This window comes from Rousettus aegyptiacus, unplaced genomic scaffold (genome assembly GCF_014176215.1).
Source record: "Rousettus aegyptiacus isolate mRouAeg1 unplaced genomic scaffold, mRouAeg1.p scaffold_m13_p_16, whole genome shotgun sequence".
Taxonomy (NCBI): domain Eukaryota; kingdom Metazoa; phylum Chordata; class Mammalia; order Chiroptera; family Pteropodidae; genus Rousettus; species Rousettus aegyptiacus.
Window position 1 is genome coordinate 53,647,133 of NW_023416291.1, and position 18,939 is coordinate 53,666,071.

General features: G+C 63.1%; 1 protein-coding gene across 1 annotated transcript; it reads left to right on the top strand.

Moving 5' to 3' along the window:
- Positions 1–1,283: 1,283 nt before the first annotated feature.
- Positions 1,284–18,684, top strand: LMNB2 (lamin B2). Its single transcript, XM_016163533.2, has 12 exons — positions 1,284–1,597; positions 7,187–7,323; positions 9,243–9,399; positions 9,588–9,713; positions 13,881–14,051; positions 14,137–14,262; positions 14,355–14,575; positions 14,740–15,019; positions 15,101–15,208; positions 15,684–15,803; positions 15,926–16,039; positions 16,563–18,684. The coding sequence occupies exons 1-12, from the start codon at positions 1,313–1,315 to the stop codon at positions 16,602–16,604; spliced, it is 1,887 nt and encodes a 628-aa protein (XP_016019019.2). The 5' UTR covers positions 1,284–1,312; the 3' UTR covers positions 16,605–18,684.
- Positions 18,685–18,939: the final 255 nt, after the last annotated feature.

An 18,939-nucleotide genomic window follows, 5' to 3' on the forward strand; every position in this document is an offset into this window, starting at 1 on the left:
GCAACTAAATCAAGGGGTGGGGATTCGGGAAGGTGACCCCAGGCCACCGCCGAACCCCGACCACTTTTCTCCTTTCGCCCTGCCTCCGGTGGTATCGCTCACTGATGTTTTGATGTAAACGCCCATGTTTTACCTACAGTCTTAAGTATTTTGTATTCCTACCTGTAGTTGGGGAAACAAACATCGCGGGGCCCAAAACACGGGTCTAGCCGGGACCTGCCGCCGGAGCCCAGGGCGGGGCGCTGCTTCCGCTCCCGTGGAATCATCAGGAGTCTCCGGTGACGGGAGTGGGCGCCGAGCACCCTGCCCTGGCTGCCCTGGCTGAGGCTCCTGGGGGCTGTCAGAGCCAGTTCCCCACCTGCCATATGAAGGCGGAGGGGTCCCCTGGGCAGAAGGAACCCTTGGCAAATTACACCGCAACAGGAAAGTAGTTCTTACCTGGGGGCATTTTGCCCCCCACCCCGGGTGACATGGTGCAATGTCTGGGGACATGTCTGGTTGGGGGGGCAGAGCAAGGATGCAGCTTCACATCCTGTAGGAACAGGAGGTCCCAGCACCGCCGAGAGGGGTGGGCCTGGGTGCCCACGCTCCATGGGTTCGCCTCTTCTGGACAGTTTCCGTAAGGGGAGCGACGTAGTGTGCGGCCTTGTCTGGCCATTCTCACTCGGCACATTCGTTTCAGGTATATGACCTAACGATTCGCTAATTGTCACTTAATACCCATGCGTAGTTACACATTTTTTTCCTTGTGACGCAGAGAACTTTTAAGATCTACTGGCTTAGCGACTCTCAATATGCAATTCTGTACATCACATCCCCAGGACTTATTTAGGACAGGAAGCTTGTACCTTCTGACGCCCTGCACCCATTTCCTAACCCCCCAGCCCCCGCGAGTTTTTGTATCTATGAGCTCCTTTTGTTGTTTTAGATCCCACACGTAAGTAGGATTACTGAGCATATTTTTAAAGGTCCTTCACCACTTTTAATTTTAATGAGACTTTAAAGAGGTAGGTAGGTGAGACGTGGGGAAACTGAGGCACTGGATGAAAACCCAGTGTCACCTCGTGGCCGAGCTGGGATTTTGAAGCCCAGTGGTTTAGCTCTGGGCCCCTCGCGCTTTCTGCCAGCGGTAACAGCGAATGACACGGCGGGAAACGGGGCGTGAGTGCCCCCTCCCCCGTCTACCGCCCCCGCTGGAAACTACAGCGCCCAGCATGCCCCGCGCGGCTCGCGGCCGGACTACAACTCCCAGGCTGCCCCGCGGCGGGGGCAGCGGGCGGCGGGCGCCATCTTGGTCGGCGGCGCAGATTGAATGAGCCCGCCGAGCCGCGGCCGCCGTCCAGACCCGCGCGGACCCCGAGCCGTCACCTCCGCTGCTGCCGCCGCCGCCGCTATGGCCACGCCGCTCTCTGGCCGCGCGGGCGGGCCCGCCACGCCGCTGTCGCCCACGCGCCTGTCGCGGCTGCAGGAGAAGGAGGAGCTGCGCGAGCTCAATGACCGCCTGGCGCACTACATCGACCGCGTCCGCGCGCTCGAGCTCGAGAACGACCGGCTGCTGCTGAAGATCTCCGAGAGGGAGGAGGTGACCACGCGCGAGGTGGGCGCGGGCCCCGCTCTGCGGCCTGGGACGGTCCCGGGGAGCCGGGGGGCCTGAGTGAGGGGCGCGCGGTGGGGAAGGCCCCGCCCACCGACGGTCCCGGGGGGCTGTGGGCCTGAGTGATGGGTCCACGGTGGGGAAGGCCCCGCCCACCGAGGGGTCCCGGGGGACCGAGGGTCTGAGCGAGAGGCGCACGGTGGGGAAGGCCCCGCCCACCGAGGGGTCCCGGGGGGTTTCGTGTATCCCCTGAGGATTGCAGTCTGCGACAGACAGTCCTCTGAGAGGTCCCCAGGGCTTGGGAGGGTGTTCCTGAGAGAGAGGGGTGCGCCCCGCCTATCGAGGATTTCGAGGAAATTTGGGGAGCCCCGATGACGGGGGTGTGAGCTAAACGAGGCCCCGCCTCTAAAGGAGTCATGGGGAGCCTACGGGGGTGCCTTTGGGTGTTCGGGTGTCCCGGGAGAAAATTGAGGGTGGTTCTCTGGTCTTCGAAGAGACTGGGAGGCTCAGACCTGTGAGGGGCTCTTAGAAAGAACGGAGGGTCTCACAGGGGTTGGGCCCTGGGCGAATCACGTGGTCTCAGTTCCCCGTGGAACTTTGCAGGGGTCCCGTGATGAGTCCTGCAGAATCCCGGGACTGTGTTGGGGGTTGGACGGCAGGGTCCATGTCCTTCCCCGGCCTAGGGGTAGAGTGGGGTTGGAGGGGAGGGGGTCTGATGCTTCGGGAGGCGTCGCGGGGAATTTACGAAGCCATTTGATCGCGCTGACCGTTAGGCAGGAGCCTAGTAGGCCCTGCCCCCTGCCCCACACTTGGGGTGTGAGGGGAGGAGAGGCGAGGTCTTGGGGAACCAGAGAGAAGTTATGGGCTCCTAGTGGGGCTTCGGCTCCACTGCAGACCGGAGGGCAAAGGGACTGGGTCACCCCCGCCCTCTAAGGGGGTGTGAGGTCCGAGTGTTGGGCCCGTGCCCCGGGCGGGGTCTCCGGGGCTGGGGACTGGTTGCCAGCCCAAACCCCAGCCCTCTTCCCTCCCTCCCACTGGTCTCATGCAACTCAAGGGCAGATCCTCCGAAAAAGGTTGGGGTAGTGCCCAGCACGTGGTTCCCCAGGGTTCCGGTGGGAGGTCGGGGGCCTGAATAGCTGCTCTGAGCCTCGCCTTCCACATCCGGAGAATGGACCAAATGGCGGACTTCTGGAGGTCACGTGCCCTCTGTGTGACCTTGGGTAAGTCACTTGACCACTGCGCCTCATGGCCTTTTCAGTAGAGTGGAAGTGATGATACCCACCTTTCCGGCTTGTCCGTGGAGCCTCCGCGGTTTAATGTCCTTTGTGTAGAACAGGCAGTGGACAGCTAGCGGTGCCCAGAGGAAGCGCTCATCTGGGTCCTGTTGTCCCCGTGAAACAGTCACGGGGGACGGGAAGGCTCGGAGAGTGCGGCTGGGGTTTGGGGGAGGAAGCGGTTCCCGTGTTTGGGGGTGCTGTTGTAGGTTGCTCGGGATCGGATTCAAACGTGGGGTTCGGACTCTGCCCTCAATCTGTGTGACCTTGGGTAGGTCACTTGGCCTGTTGGAGCCTCAGTTTTGTCATCTGTACATGGGGCTAGGATCGCCCCACGCGGAGCGCGGCCACCTGTCTCAGCAGTGTGTCCTCAGGGTGCCGGCCCAGTTCCTGCCCCGTGGGCCGGGTAGCATGCCATGTTCGAGCTGGTGTCCTGTCTTCCTGCGACCTCAGTTGTCCCACCTGCAGCTGGGGTGACCGGGTGGTCACACGGAGGGGCGTGCACTTGCCCTGCCTGTTGTGGACTTGGCTTATTTCTCTGCCCCCGGGGCTTGTTGGAATGCGAGCTGTGGGGGCGGGGGTCGGCCCGCCCCACTGTGAGCTCACGGGCTGTGGGGGTGGGCTCCAGGGCAGACAGATGTGTTCTCAGCTGGAGCTAGGGTGTTCTTACCCGCGTGTTCTGCTGGGGATGGGGGAGCCGCTGCCAGCTACCTGCTAGGGGAGGCCCAGAGCAGTGCGGGCGGTATTGTGGGCGTGACCTGGAAATGGCCTCGGGCTACACTGGGGCCCAGGCTTCTGCCAGTGAGGCCGCAGGTGAAGGCAGTGCTGGCCCCAGCTGGCCGGAAGTGGGGGTGAGTGGGTGGGATGCACTGAGGGGCCTGGGAAGGCCGCCGCACTGGGAGAGAGGTGGCTGTGCGGTGCCCAGGTGTGTTCCCGTGACCTGTGCAGCATCTTCTCACTGGGGTGATCCTGCCCTCCAGAGGGCACTAGATGGTGTCTGGGGACACTTCTGGTTGTCATACCTGGGGTGTTCCTGGTGTTAAGTGGGGGGCAGGGATGCTGCTCAGCACCCCAAGTGCCAGGAGGGCCCCAGATGCCATTAGTGTCGGGGCTGAGAAGCCATCTAAGGAGTACTCTGTAGGTGCCGTTTGAAGGGCTGGAAGCACCACACGCTCCTGAAAACCCCAGCGACTCAGGCGCCCGAGCAAAGCCCCCTCCCTGCGCCCGTGCCACCCCCTTTCCCACCCTCTCGCGCTCCCCTTCCCCCGCGCGTGCACAGCCCCAGCCCCGGACGTTCCAGGCCTTTCCCTTCGGACTGCAGACTCCTGGGCCGGTGGGCGCTGCACACGTTCCCGTGCGGGCGGGGGGAGGCGGGCTCCCCAGGTGGACCCAGGGAGGAAGGGCTGGGCCGCGTCTGCCCACCAGAACCTGCGTTTGGGTTTTACCTGTGGAGTCGTGGTTCCTTCGGGTGATTTTTCTTCCCCGAGGGATGCGGGCGACAGGAAAAGGCCACCTCAGGTTATCCTACCCTCCCCCAACCCCAGGCCACCTTGTGCTCGCACATTTGTTGAGATTCGCACACTTGGCACTTGTGCGAGCTGTGAAAGACAAAAGGCACACACTGTCCTCGCCCGCGGTGGCGCCCCGGCCTTCTGCAGTGACGGCCGCAGGTGCGGGGAGGCGCGGGCCCGCGGGCGGCAGCTGCTGGCGGTCTGGACGGACGCGAGGTTTCTAACGCGCCCCAGTGCCTGGGTCCCGGCCAGCAGATGTTTTCCAGGGCGGGCCGGGCTGTCTCGGTCCCGGTGCAGCTGTCACAGTGGCGGAGCTGCCGCAGCGACGCGGGCAGGACCGGGCGGCCTGGGTGCCCGGGAAGCCGCGCTTCTGCCCGCGTGGTCGCCTGTGTCACAGAGCATCTTTCTCTCCCTTGGCCATTGAGCACGGCAGAAGCCGTCCCGGCCTCCGGGCTGGACAGAGACAGGTGGGGGCCCCAGTGTGCAGACCTAGCAGGAGATGACGACTGTATTAATCTGCACACGTACGCGCGCATACGCGCACACACGGGAAACACCTGTGGGGGGCACGTGCTCTAAGCTGCCCCAGGCGGGTCCTCAGCGCCGTGGCTGTAAGCAGCCGGACACATGTGAACGGGACGACGTGTTTTTAATGATTCCGCCTTATTTTTAGGCCAGCTTTAGATCTGCAGGAAAACGTCCGCGTCCTGCAGAGGCTGCGGTGTGCGTCGCACGCCAGTGTTTCTCAGAGTGACTTGCCGGTGTCGACATGTCATCCTCAGCTCACACCCACACTTCGTTCAGGTTTCCTTAGCTTTCCTGAGGTGGCGGGACCCCTCGTGACAGCTGGCACGTCTCCTTGGGCCCCTGCCGGCTGTGACAGTGTCTGGCGCATGCTCGCGTTTCGCGCCCTGGGCCTGGGCGCCTCTGCTGGGGCGCCCTGGTGTTTTTCTCACGGTCAGGCTGCCGTGGCGGGATGAGTAACATTTTAACGAAACATTAAGAAATTAAAATCAGCATAAAAAATCCACAGTGAACAAAACATCTAAAACTTACATCCGGTGTCAGATTTTCTGGTTTCCCCTTTTGCCCCGATCTGCGACCTGGCTCGGTTCTGACCTCCCCTTGCGTCGGGGCCCAAGACTCACCCATCCAGAGGGAAGGGCCCTCGTCTGCTACTCCTCCTTCAGGCACCAGACCCTCCTGGGGCTCAGGAGTGTTCTAGAAGGTGAGGTGTGGGAGAGCTGTGGAGAGTGCGGCCAGCAGCTTTGTGAATTCCGAGTTCGTTCCAGAAAGTGGACGTGGAGGCGGTGGCCTGAGGTGACCGCCCTGGAGTGAGGGAGGGCGGGCCTTTGCCGTGTGCGGCGGTTGGGGCTTGTCCCTGCTCCCCAACTATGTGTCCTCAGAACGCCCCCTGCAGACCTGTTCTGTGCTGTGTTGTCTCAGGTCAGGAGAGGGCAGTTCGTTGTCCTGTGCCTCGGTTTCCTCATGTGTGCAGTGGGGCCAGGAGCCCATGTCCCACCCTGCCTGTGGAGTGACAGATCTGGGAGCTGCTGGAGTGAGGCAGGACTCCCAGGCCTGGGCTGGTGTGGGGTACGGGTGTCAGTCTGGCCGTTAAGTCCCAGTTTGTCAGGATTTGCCCAGGATATTCTGGTTTCCACTCTGGAAAGTTCCACATCCGGAAACCCCTTGGTCCTGGGCAAAACAGCAGGGCCACCCTGCTGAGTGACGAGTCCGCGGCAGCCCTCCTGAGCCCCTCTGCTCAGAGACCTCTCCTGCGAGGCAGGGCAGTGGCCCTCGGGGTCTGAGCTGACCCCGCACAGACGCGCCAGCATCCTGTAGCTCTGTGACACGCGTGACTCTCCGGGTCAGCTGCCCCAAGAGTGTGTCTGCTTGTCGTGTGCCTTCTCGGTCAGCACCAGACGCGTCTTCACGGCATCGTGGAGACGGAACTCTTGCCTCAAGTTCACCCAGCTGAACTCTGCAGTCCCTGGTTTTTAGCATGTCCACAGTCATGCATCCACCACTTCCAATTCTAGAACCCTCCATCACCCCAAAAAGCAGCCCCGTCCCCATCAGCAGGCACACCCAGGCCCCTGCCCCGCTCTTGTCAGTCGCGAACCCACTTCCTGTCTCCGAGGACGCGCCGGTTCTGGACGCTTCGTGTGAATGGAGCGCGCCCCGCGCGGCCCTGCGTGTCCGGCGCCTCTCACTGAGCGCCACGTGTTCAGGCTCCGTCCGCGTCGAGGCGCACGTCAGCGCCTCCCGCCTTTTCGTGGCCGAGCGACACCGCCTGTGGAAGACGCTTGGGACGGTCCCACCCTCTGGCTGCTGGGGACGCGCGTGTGCAGACGTGCGTGTGGGTTCCCCGGGGCGGACGCCGGCGGCGGAGCTGCTGGGTTTTGTGGTCGCTCCGTGTGACCGTCCGGGGCCCTGGCAGGCTGTGTCCCGGCGGGGGCTCCCGCATCTGCGCCCCGCCGCACGTTACCGTCCGTCTCTGACTCCAGCTGCCCCGGCGGGCGGGCGGTGGGGCCCCGCTGTCGCGATTTGGCTCCAGGTGTTTGTGAAGACGTGTGCGTGGCCCTGGGCACTTCGCTGTGGGGACGGTGGTAACAAGAACCACCGACGGGAAGCTCGAGTTGTGTGCCCTGGTGGGGGGCAGTGATGCGGGCAGGCGGGGTCACCCGGGGCCGGCAGGCTGACCTCTCCGGGGGCCTCCAGGGTTCGCAGGCGCCATGTCCCTCGGCAACCGGCCCAGGACACGCCGTCGGGGGTCTTTTCCTTCACCTGGCACGCTGTCCCTCCAGGTGAGCGGCATCAAGACGCTGTACGAGTCGGAGCTGGCGGACGCCCGCAGGGTGCTGGACGAGACGGCGCGGGAGCACGCCCGGCTGCAGATCGAGATCGGGAAGCTGAGGGCCGAGGTGGAGGAGGCCAACAAGAGGTGGGCGTGCGGGCACGGTGTCGCCTGATGCTGGGGCCGCGGGCGTGCGGGGCGGGACTTGTCACTCCCTTGCGGCAGGGGCCTGAGGACGCGGGGTCCAGTTCCGATGGGGAGCCCCATTCAGGCAGCCCTTTTGGGAGCACACATGTGGGTCCTTGGAGGCCGGGGCGTGCTGGCGGCTGGGCGGGGCGTCGGCCTCTGTGGCGCAGCCCGTAGTTGCCCCCCGACCACCTTCGTTTCCCCCTCCCCCAAACATGATTTGGCCCAAGGAGAGTTTTGAGTCTGAGTGGCTTTCCTGGGATTGATCTGGGGGAGCCAGATGCCCCTCCTTCAGGCCAGAGCCCAGCCTCCCCAAGGACCTGCCACCCCCCTGCTCTGTTCTGATTTTGGGAGCCCCTGACCCCGGGTCCCTGAGCTGCCGTCTCTCGCTGCCCTGTCCTCTGTGCCTCCTCCTGGGGTCCCCACCCCGGGAAACTTTGGGGCCATCTTCTGCCTTCCATCCCCCACCCTCAGCGGGGCCAGGTGACCTCCGGACTGGGGGTTCTCTTACAAAGCACGTTCTCGTGCCTGCTTCTGAGTAAAAGCTCTGAGAAGCTGGAGCGCGAGGTGCTGCCGGTGACAGGAGAAGTAATAAATAATGTAAACATACCTGGTACCGAAGGCCGCCGAGAGGGCGCCACGCCCGTCAGACGCGATCCCCTTCCTCTGCACAGCGACCCTCGCAGGGCCTGGCCGTCATCTCCGTGCACTGGGGGGGCTGAGTCACGGGCTCGGGGACGGGTGTAGGTCCCTTGGCATGGCAGGGACCAGGACTGAGGCCCGGCCCTGGCTCCTGGCCCCTCCTTCAGTCCCAGCAGCTGACGGAACCGCTTTCACATTTGCGGCATTTTCTCCTTTTTTTTTTTGAAATGTTTACTTTTTGATTAATAGACTTTAAACAATTGATAGAGGATTTTGTTCTGAGCAGATTTAGGCTTACAGAAGAACAGGTGGAAAATTCAATTTTGGTTCAGAAATCCCCCTCTGGTTTCCCCATTGTCAAAATAGCTCTCAGGAGCGAGCTACTTTGTTACAACTGCCCAGTGGATATTGATACATTGTTACCGAGTCAAGTTCAGCATTGCTGTGCGGCTGGACCTGCCCTGGGCGGAAGTCGTGCTTTTTCTGCTAACGAGTCATAGATGCTCAGTGTTGAGAAAGCAGAAAACGCAAAGTAGTTTAGAGAGGAAAGTCTGCGAGAGCCTGTGTACGGAGAGTCTCTGGGCTGATCTGCGTCTCTCTTTCACCTTTTACATTTAAACTAACAGTGGACACAGCATTGACACTCTTGATGTAGCCAGCCTCTTGCAGGTGTCTCGCCGAGGCATCGATGTGTCCTGTGACTCGATATCCAGGCTGCTCGCATGTTTCAGCATCTGGGGGTGTGTCCTCAGTGGCTGCTGTGCCTCGGTTAGGCTGGTCCTATTGTTTTGTGCCATCTTTTTTGGGTGACAGTTGTGCCCATCATCAGAACAGTTCTTTCCCTCGACCTGTAAGTGTGACTTTCCTGATTCTGGGCATGGCGAGGTCGGCAGAGATTTAAAGCGGGACGATGACAAGAAGAGTGTTGAATACAGTGGTGCCAGAGGGAGGACATCCGGGCTGGTGGCTTCTTTGCTTCAGGCCTCCACTCTGGAAAGGCGGCTTCCTGGGCTCGCTGGCCTGTCTAGTCCTGACCTTGAGCATTTGCGGAGCTGCTGGTGCTTCTCTGGTCGCCTGACTCCTGCCCCAGCCTGCAAGACACTTGAGCAATGTCTGGGGACATTTGCGGTCGTCACACCAGGGGTGCTTCTGGCCGCTCACCCCTCCCGGCTGCTTATGTCTCCCAGCCGCTCGCCCCTTCCAGCCGCTCACGCCCCTGGCTGAATTGGCTCTTTCAGCTCCAAGAAGAGAGAGAGCGAGCTCACAGTGGCTCAGGGCCGCGTGAAGGACCTGGAGACCCTGTTCCACCGGACTGAGGCGGAGCTGGCCGCGGCCCTCAGTGACAAGCACGTTCTCGAGAATGACGTGGCCGAGCTTCGGGCCCAGCTGGCCAGGGTAGGCCCCCCGGGCAGCCCCCACTCTGGAGATGGGACGCCTGGAGCGGGTGGGCGTGGGTGCTGTGAGCTGGGGCAGCCAGGGGAGCACGCCCAGCTGCAGATCGTGTATTTAAGGGGATGCCTGTGCGCAAGGAGCCACGTGGTGAAGCAGGTAGTCACCTGTGGCCGCTGTCGCGCGTCCCCCAGGCAGAGGACAGTCACGCAGTGGCCAAACAGCAGCTGGAGAAGGAGACGCTGGCGCGCGTGGACCTGGAGAACCGCTGCCAGAGCCTGCAGGAGGAGCTGGACTTCCGCAAGAGCGTCTTTGAGGAGGTGCGTCCGCGCGCGCCGTGCGTGCCGTGCGTGCTGTGCGTGCCGTGCGTGCCGTGCGTGCCGTGCGTGCGCGCCGCGCGGCCCCCCCCCCCACCATGAGCGCCCGTCCTCGCCCGCTGCCCCTCGCCTCCCGTGGAGGAGGAATGGACCACACGGCGAGGGCGTGTCTCGGCTGTTCTGGTCGCTGAGGCGTCTGTCCTGCAGCCACCGTGCTGTTCCCACTGTGGCTTCGGAGGACAGTTTGATGTCACGGTGCGAAGCTCCCCCTTTGCTTTCTCACAATGTCTTCGTGTGGTCAGGGACTTTGGGGGTTCCGTGTGAATTTTAGGGTCAGTGGTTCTGATTCTGGGCGCACGCTTTGGTGGGTCATGTCGGAAAATTTTAGGAAACCGAGCCCTTGGGGACGGCCCCGGTCTGGCCAGCATCCTGTCCAGGTGGCCTGCGGGGGTCTGCACCCGCCTGGGTCACAGGTGGAGCCCTGCGCCCTGGGCGGCACGCAGTAGTGGCGGACAGACCTCGCTGTTCAAACCAGCCGAGGGAACGGCTGTCAGAGCGGTCTTTTTTTTTTTTTTTAAATCCATGTGACAAGATAAAGCCAGGGGGAGACCGAAAGCGGGTGTGCCGACATGTGACCGCTTCGTGCACATGCGGAGCGAGCCAGCCCCTTAGTTCTTGTACCTTAACCCGGCATCAGGTGTGATTGGCAACTTGTTTTCAATCCCCACCCCCACCCCGCACACCCATCAGCTTATCTCTGCATCTGCGGATCTGTTTTGTTTTGTTTGGCCATTTGTCCTTCAGATTCCACATGTAAATGAAATGATGTTTGTTTTTCTCTGTCCGACTTAACTTCGCTCAGCATGGTACCCTCTAGGCCCATCTGTGTTGTCACAGATGGCGAGATTTCCTTCTTTTCTGGCCGAGTGATGGTCCATTGTGGATGTGTACCACCTCTTGATTTGTCGATGGACACCCAGGTCGCTTCCATATCTCGGCTGTTATAAATAATGCCGCAGTGATCGTAGGGGTGCGTGTGTCTTTTCAAATTAGTGTTTTTGTTTTATTCGGATAAATACCCGGAAGTGGGATTGCTGGGTCATGAGACAGTTTTATTTTTAGCTTTTCGAGGCATCTCCATGCTGTTTTCCTTAGTGGCTGCGGCCACTGGCAGTCCCATCAGCGGCGCACAGGGGTCCCTTTCTCCCACTTCCTCCACCTCGCTGATGTTACGTCTTGTTGATAATGGCCATTCTGACAGCTGTGAGGTGGCGGCTCTCTGTGGTGTCGATTTGCATTTCCCTGGTAGCTAGTGAGGCCGAGCACCTTTTCATATGACAGGGCCATCTGTGCGTCTTCCTTGGAAAGTGTTCAGGTCTTCTCATGTTTTAATAGGATTATTTGTTTTGTTGCTGTTGAGTTGTATGGGTCATTTATATATTTTGGATATCAGCCTCTTGTCAGAAATATCATCTGCAAATCTCTCCCATTCAGCTGGTTGCCATTTTTTTTACTGAGTGTTCCTTTGGCAGTGCAGAAGCTTTTAGTTTGATGTAATTCCATTTGTTTTCTATTTCTCTGGCTTTGGGGTTCAAGTTCACAAAAACTCATCTGAGACCAGGGACAGTAAGTTTAGTGCCTATGTTTTCTTCTGTGTGTTTTATTGTTTCAGGTCTTACATTTAAGTCTTTAATCCACTTTGAGTTAATTTTTGTGTGTGGCGGGCTGGTTTCACTCTTGCATGTGGCCGTCCAGTTTTCCCAGAGTCATTTTTTGAAAAGACTTTCCCAGTTGTGTATTTTTGGCTCCTTTGTTGAAAATGAGTCGTCGGTGTGAGTGTGTTTCTTTCCGGGCTCGCAGGGCTCCCCCCTTGGTCTCGTGTGTTTTGCTGCCAGTGCCATGCTGTCGTGACTGTGGTGGCTTTGTCGTCCGGTGAAGTCAGGGAGTGGCGTGGCCCCGGGGCCTGATGGGTGTTTCTCTCCCTGCGCACCCGACTCGGTGAACACCTTCCTGACACCTGCTAGGCGCTGGCTTGCTCTCCTGGCCTCGCAGGTTACCAAGCCGACGTCTCTTTTCCTTCCAGCAGGTGGTGCTAGAGCGCGTTTTCTCACCTGCCTGAGGCGCACCTGCAGGATGGGGGAGGGGGCGGCGTGGTCCGTCTTAGAAAGCGCCCCATGTTTCCCGAGGTGGTGGGCGTCTCCCCCGTGTCCAGGTCTCAGGGCCCCACCCCAATAGTGCCGTGGGGCGACCAGTGCTGTCTCCTTGGCGTCGGTGGCCGCCAGCCGCGCCGTCCCTCCCGGGCGCCCCCTCCCTGGCTCGGCCGCGGTGGGGGGGCGGGGTCGCCAGTCTGCTCTTTGCTCCCTTGCTGGTAGCAGGGGCCCCCTAGGCCACGGCTGCCGCCCCCGTGCGGCGTTTCCGCCCTGTCACTGGGTTTAGCCACACTGGGAACCGGCCGCGGGGGGTGCGGCTTCTGCCCCTCCCGTCCCCGGCCTGCCGCCTGCCTCCTGCAGCGCCAGCGGGTCAGTGGGGCCGCCGGGCACCAGACCGCGCCTGCGCCGGTCTGTCCCCGGTCCCGCCTCCCCTGCTCGTTCTGTGCGCCGCCTCAGAGGTCCCCTGCTCGGATCTCAGACGTGTTTGTGTGCTGAGCAGGATCCTTTGAGTGACAGCTGTTGGGCTTGTATCGTTAGGGGAGAAGCCAAGGGGTCCTCTCTGCCATGGTGCTGATGTCTCTTTTCTGTCTCTTAACGTGGACAGTTGCCGCTGAGGGTACGGCCCACTCGGATAATCCAGAGTGGACTCATCTTAAAATTAACTTAATCACGTCTGCAAAGTCTCTTTTCCCAAATAAGGTCTCACAGTCCCACTAGGTCCTGGGGATACCTCCCTGGGGTCACCACGAAGTCCCTCCCTGTCGGGGCGGGGGTGCTGTGTGCTTCCCTCTGATCCCTGGGCCTCGGGTCCTTGGCTCGGCTGGGCCTGGCTAGCAGGGGCTGAGGTCCCTACAGGTCGCGCCGGGTCCTGTGCCCTGTGGGAGGGGCTTGCATGAGGACCCTCTCCCTCATCACAGAGCCCACTGTGCTGTCACAGCCCGGAATGGAACCCTGGGGCCAGCCAGTCCCTTCAGTCGCTCCTGGGGGAGCTGCTGGCAGGACGTCGCCCATGCAGCTGAGGAGTGGTCTGCGGCTGCCGCCGGGCCCCACGACACCCAGGGGCGCTGGGGGGGGTGCTGGGAGGGCTCCCAAGTGGGGACCAGTGAAGGCTGCCACACCTGTCAGGGGACCAATGAAGAGGCCCACGTGGGGTGCCGGCAGGGCACCCACGAGGGGCAGGAGGGGGTCCCCGAGGTGGGCTGTGACGAGCTCCTGGAGGTGGGCCGTGACAAGGACGGTGGAGACAGTCTGGGAGGGCGCAGGCAAGGTGGGTCACGGGCCACCCGCCCCCTGTGAACGTGGCCGGCGTCCTCGAGAAGCACCCCTAGTCTCCCGAACCAGTGGCGCAGTGACCGCAGCCGGGTTCCGAGGCGGCGTGGCGGGGGCGGCCCTGCCCACTGTGAGCTCGGCCCGCGGCCTGGTGTCCGCCGGCCGGGTTTCTCAGCTGTCCCCTTCTGATCCTGCAGCTGTCCCAACAGCCGGGCTCCTGGGACGGGCTCAGCCACAAGCTTTTCTTTTAAGTGATCACTTTGTCGAAATAGTCCCACACCTCGAAGCTTTCCAAGTGCATGAGGTGACAGAGCTTTGTAGTACAGTCACACACGGGCGACTGTCACTCCAGAAAGAAACCCTGAGCCATCGGCTGCCACCCCTCACCCCCACTTCCTCTCTCTGGACGGCGTCTGTTCCGGGCGGTTCACGTCGTCAGAATCACACACCGTCTGGCTTCTGTCACTGAGCGTCATGTGTTCGAGGTCCACCCATGTCGTGGCGGGTGTCAGCACCTCCTTCCGTGGCTAGCGACACGGGCCTGTGTGGACGGCACCTGCTGGCTGACACCGGGGCTGTGGCCTCCCTGGTGATCGTGACTCGTGGATCAGTCCACGGTTTGTGAACACGTGCCCAGGGCGACCCCCAGAGGTTCCTCGTTGCTTGGCACAGTTCTGAGCCATCGCTCGCCCCGGGCACTTGTGTCGAGGGAGGGGCTGGCAGGTCACTGTGGGTCACCGCTCCTCCCCAGGAGGTGCGGGAGACGCGGCGGCGGCACGAGCGCCGCCTGGTGGAGGTGGACAGCAGCCGGCAGCAGGAGCACGACCTCAGGATGGCGCAGGCCCTGGAGGAGCTGCGCAGCCAGCACGACGAGCAAGTGCGGCTGTACCGGCTGGAGCTGGAGCAGACCTACCAGGCCAAGGTGCGGGCGGCGGCGGCGGGGCGGGTGGCCCCTCCCGGCCCCACTGGCCTTCCCCGTGCCAGCCCTCACCGCCCGGTCCCCGCAGCTGGACCACGCCAAGCTGAGCTCGGACCAGAACGACAAGGCCGCCAGCGCCGCCCGCGAGGAGCTGAAGGAGGCGCGCATGCGGGTCGAGTCCCTCAGCTACCAGCTCTCCGGCCTCCAGAAGCAGGTGACGCCCGCAGCCCTCCTCCGCTCTGGGCCCCAAGGCCAGCAGCCGCGGGACCCGGCGCCCCCTGACCTGGCCCTCGGACCCGTCCCCAGGCTAGTGCAGCCGAGGAACGGGCCCGCGATCTGGAGGAGGCCATGGCCGGGGAGCGCGAGAAGTTCCGGAAGATGCTGGACGCCAAGGAGCGGGAGATGACGGAGATGCGGGACGTGATGCAGCAGCAGCTGGCCGAGTACCAGGAGCTGCTGGACATCAAGCTGGCGCTGGACATGGAGATCAGCGCCTACCGCAAGCTGCTGGAGGGCGAGGAGGAGAGGTGGGGGCTGTGGCCGGGGCTCGGTGGGCGGGGCCGGGGCATGGCGGGCGGGGCTGGGGGCCGTGCGCCCACCTCACGCTGTGCGGGCTGTCCAGGCCGGCCCTTGAGCCAGCAGCCCCCCCCCCCACTCCCACTGCCAGTCACCACATGCCTCGCCCCCCCAGGCTGAAGCTGTCTCCCAGCCCGTCGTCGCGGGTCACCATCTCGCGGGCCACTTCGAGCAGCAGCAGCAGCATGTCCCCTGCGGGGCGCTCTGGCCGCAGCAAGCGCAGACGGCTGGAGGCGGAGGAGCCGCTGGGCACGGGGTCCAGCCGCGTGGGCGCAGGCGGCGGTGGCAGCAGCAGCTTCCAGCTGGCCCAGCAGGCCTCGGCCTCGGGCAGCGTCAGCATCGAGGAGATCGACCTGGAGGGCAGGTTTGTGCAGCTGAAGAACAGCTCGGACAAGGTGAGGGGCGGCCCGGTGAGGGCGGGAGCAGGAGCGGGGAGGGTCCCGCGGGACTGTGCCTCACGGGTATCCCCTCCCCAGGACCAGTCCCTGGGGAACTGGAGGATCAAGAGGCAGATCCTAGAAGGGGAGGAGATTGCCTACAAGTTCACGCCCAAGTACGTGCTGCGCGCTGGCCAGACCGTCACGGTAGGTGGCTGCAGGCAGGGGTTGGGGTGCTGGGGTGCTGGGGAGCTGGGGTGCTGCGGGGCGCACGGCTCTGGAGCCGCCGCCTGCTGTCACGTCATCTGTCCGCATTGCCCCACTGAGCCTTCCCCGGAACTCTCTGGAGCGCCAGCGTGACTCGCCAGGCCCCCACAGTGGGCGCGGTCTGAGTCCGGGCTGTCTGGGCCGGCGGCGTCGGTAAACGGCACAGTCATGGGCACGGACCCTGGCGCTGACGGGCTTCAGATGCCGGCTCTGCCCATTTGTCGAGAGCGTCTTGGCCGCTGAACCTGAGTTTCTGCTTCCGTGCCCTGGTGGCTGTCATGCCTGGGCACCACCCGTGGGGCTACAGGGGGGCAACTCCCAGGGCGTCAAGGGTTGTGATAGGGGACCGGCTGGTGGCCTCTTCCCCTGGGACCAGAGCCGTCGTTGTTGAGTAGGAGCCCCCCTTTGTCCCTAGGTGTGGGCAGCTGGCGCCGGCGTGGCCCACAGCCCCCCTGCGACGCTCGTGTGGAAGAGCCAGCGCAGCTGGGGCACGGGCGAGAGCTTCCGGACCGTCCTGGTCAACGCCGACGGGGAGGTGGGTGCCGGGGCCTGTCCCCAGACCGCGCTCCGCCGCGTGCCCACGCCCTGCGCGGGCGTGCCAATGGCCACTGCCATGGCGCCTGGTGGTTGAGCGGCCGTGGCGCTTGCCTCACGCAGGAAGTGGCCATCCGGACCGTGAAGCAGTCTGCGGTGCTGCGGGAGGCCGAGAACGGCGAGGAGGGGGACGAGGAGGGGGCCGACTTCGGCGAGGAGGACCTTTTCCACCAGCAGGTGCGTGGGGCCCCGGGGGACACAGGTGTACACAGCTCTCAGCCGGGCACGGACAGCCGTGGGGCAGCTTGCCGCGCCTCAGGTCTGGCTGATGTGGGCCTCAGGCAGTGTCCAGGAGACCCCGGGAGGCGGGTGTTGAAAGCCGAGCGCCTCAGTGGTGACGCCCGGCCCTGGGGTCTCGGTGAGCACTCTCCGGTGCCACCACCCCTCGTCTGGGAGACGGGACGTAAACACTGGTATCTGGGGAGAAGGCAGAGGCCCAAGGCCACCTGGCTAGGCAGACAGTACAAGACGTAAAATTGCGACGTGTTGTGGAGCCCAAAACAGCTACGGAGGCGTGGGAGATTTGGGGCCAGGGAGAGTCGAGGCTGTCATCCTGTTGGGGGCTGTCTTCTGAGGGTGTTGTCGGAGACCCCGGGCCAGCCCCTGCCTGGCGGGGTGGGGACTACGGGCTCCCCGCCTAGCCAGGTGGCCATGCGCCTGGCCCCTCAGTCCCCCTAACTGCTGTCACCCTTCCTCCCAGGGGGACCCGAGGACCACCTCGCGAGGCTGCCGCGTGATGTGAGCAGAGCAGGCTGCTCCACGCTTCCTTCACCCAGAGCCGCTGAAACTGTTTTTATATCATTGGCTTTCTTTAATCCTTGACGCATTTCTAGAGAATTTTTAAGCTGACTGCCGGGCGTGGGGGTGGGTCTGTCGCTCTGTCCTGTTGGGTTTCCATGGACTGTCCCTTCACCTAGTCCAGACTTTTCCGGTGCCCATTGCCACTTTTTGTTGAATTCGAGGCCGAAGGGGCGTCCATGGCCCGCACGTGCACACAGGCGGGCCGGGCCAGCGGGGCTGCCGCACGGCCTGGGGGTGAACAGAGGAGCCGTAGGGATTCAGTAGTTGTCACTTGTGTTGAGCTTTTAAAAACCAAATTCAGAACCCAGGGTCTTGCCTGGTGGCAGGAGTGTCCCTGTGGAGTCGGTGGCCCAGCCCCCTGCAGCCTGGGACGCAGTGTCGGAGCACTTGGGAGTCATGGGGTGTGACCATCTGTGCAAACCAGGGCACCGCGGGGAGGGTCCTTGTTCCCCTTCTGGCTGCCCGACCCTTCCATGTCTGGAGCAAGACCAGCAGGACAGGAGAGAAGGAAACCTGGGGCCAGGAACACTTCCCATCAAAGACTTGTCGCCAGGTTAACAGGGACAAGCGTGACAAGCTTGGCAGCAGACGCCCCAGGTTCCAGAACAGTGCAGGTGTGACGGCCACCTCCTGCCCTCTGTCGGGACCCTGGCTCCGGCGTGAGCCAGTGGACCGCCCCGGCCGCGCGCCAGCCCCCCCCAACCCCCCCCCCCCGCACTCTCAGGCGCGTGTGCGCCAGCCTCGCTTCCCCCTGTGTCTCGCTTGCTGAAACGACGTCACTCAGGCCACTGCCAGCCGAGCCCCTCCTGGGGGCTCCACGTCACAGGCCAGCCGCTGGCCGCCCGGCAACCCCCTCTCTGCATTAGCTTCCCGTTTCCATCCCCCACCTACATACACAGAAGTTATTTTTTTAATGGATATTTATTTTTTTACATTGGTCAGTACTCAGATTGCTGATTCTGCTTCAGTGGCTCAGGACAGGGTCACGGGACAGTCCCCTGGGAGGGGGTGTCAGGGGACCTGTCTCAGTGAGGTCTGAGCTCCCAGACGGCAAACTTCTTCCAAAAGTGCAGCTTGAGGCTCAGAGACGCAGCGCCGAGCCGCGGTGGCAGGCTGGCCCCCTGGCGGCCAGGAGCGGCACGCCAGCCTGTCCTGGCTGTGTCCCTGGGCCTGGCTTCCTTTGGGCATCGCTTGTGGAGGGGGGGGGGGCTGAGCCGCAGGCCAGGGGAGAGGTGGCTGGTGGCAGCAGGCTGGCTCTCCGGCCTGTGCCCTGCCCGAGGCCACCCCGTTCCCAGCTGGGGATGGGAGTGCTCCTGCAGGGACTCCGCAGAAGATTCTGATGGGCCTCAGGGCGTGGGCCTGCCCCGGCGATGCGGCACCTGTGCCCCGTGTGCGGCCTTTCCCGGGACTGCTCCCAGCGCCTCTGGGGCCAAGGGCTGTCCCCCTCCCTACCCCTGTAGCAGGAGCCAGGGGGACGGTGACAGTCCGCAGAGCAGGAGATGCGGCTCTGGGAGGGAGTCTCGGCCCCCAGATACGTGGGGCACTGAATGGGGTCTGAGCTGTGTCCTGGAACGGCCTCGCTGGGCTGGGCTCGTGGACGCACAGCAAGAGAGCCCCCCCCCCTCCCCGCAGTAGTGAGTGCTGTTGGGTGGCGCTCATGGGGATGCCAGTGTTTGGGAACACAGTGGCACCCAACGTGAAGTTGCTGGCTGCGGCCCCCCTGCCTGGGCACCCCCCTGTGACACAGCAGCCCAGGGGCCCCCGCGGCCAGAGGTGAGGGGAGCTGCGCCGGGGCCCTGGGCGGGTTTCTGCTGGAGACAAGCGGCGCTGCCAGCGCGGCCAGCAAGCGACATCTGCTCGGGCGGCCTGTCTCGTGCCCGCGCGGTGGCCTGGGCCCAGCGTGGTGGCGGTGGCTTCTGAGGTGCATGCCAGACGTGCGGTCTTCTCTCTCTCCTGTGGTTCGTAACGTTTTCTGACTGGAAACTTTTTGTACAACACTCTAATAAACGTTTGCCTTTACATTCTGCCTCTGCCCTCGTCCCAACGCCAGGCTGTGGGTCCCCTTCAGCAGCATGACAGCCAGGGGCCACTGCCCACGCCCTGCCCACCAGGACACACTCGGCACGCTCGTGCCCGGGCCGTGGGCGGCCACAGGAACCCTTGGGCGTCCGTGGGGCAGTGGGGCTCAACTGGGGGTCTCTGGCCTCTGCTGGGTTGCTACACCCCATGCAGGCAAGTACAGGGGGTTAAGTGGTTGGAAGCAAACAACTCTTAGG

Excerpts from the sequence above, each read along its gene's own strand:
- LMNB2 (XM_016163533.2), top strand. The coding sequence starts at position 1,313 with ATGAGCCCGCCGAGCCGCGGCCGCCGTCCAGACCCGCGCGGACCCCGA. Across the intron at positions 9,400-9,587 it reads TTCGGGCCCAGCTGGCCAGG|GCAGAGGACAGTCACGCAGT; the intron begins GTAGGCCCCCCG and ends CGCGTCCCCCAG. Across the intron at positions 15,209-15,683 it reads GCGCTGGCCAGACCGTCACG|GTGTGGGCAGCTGGCGCCGG; the intron begins GTAGGTGGCTGC and ends CTTTGTCCCTAG.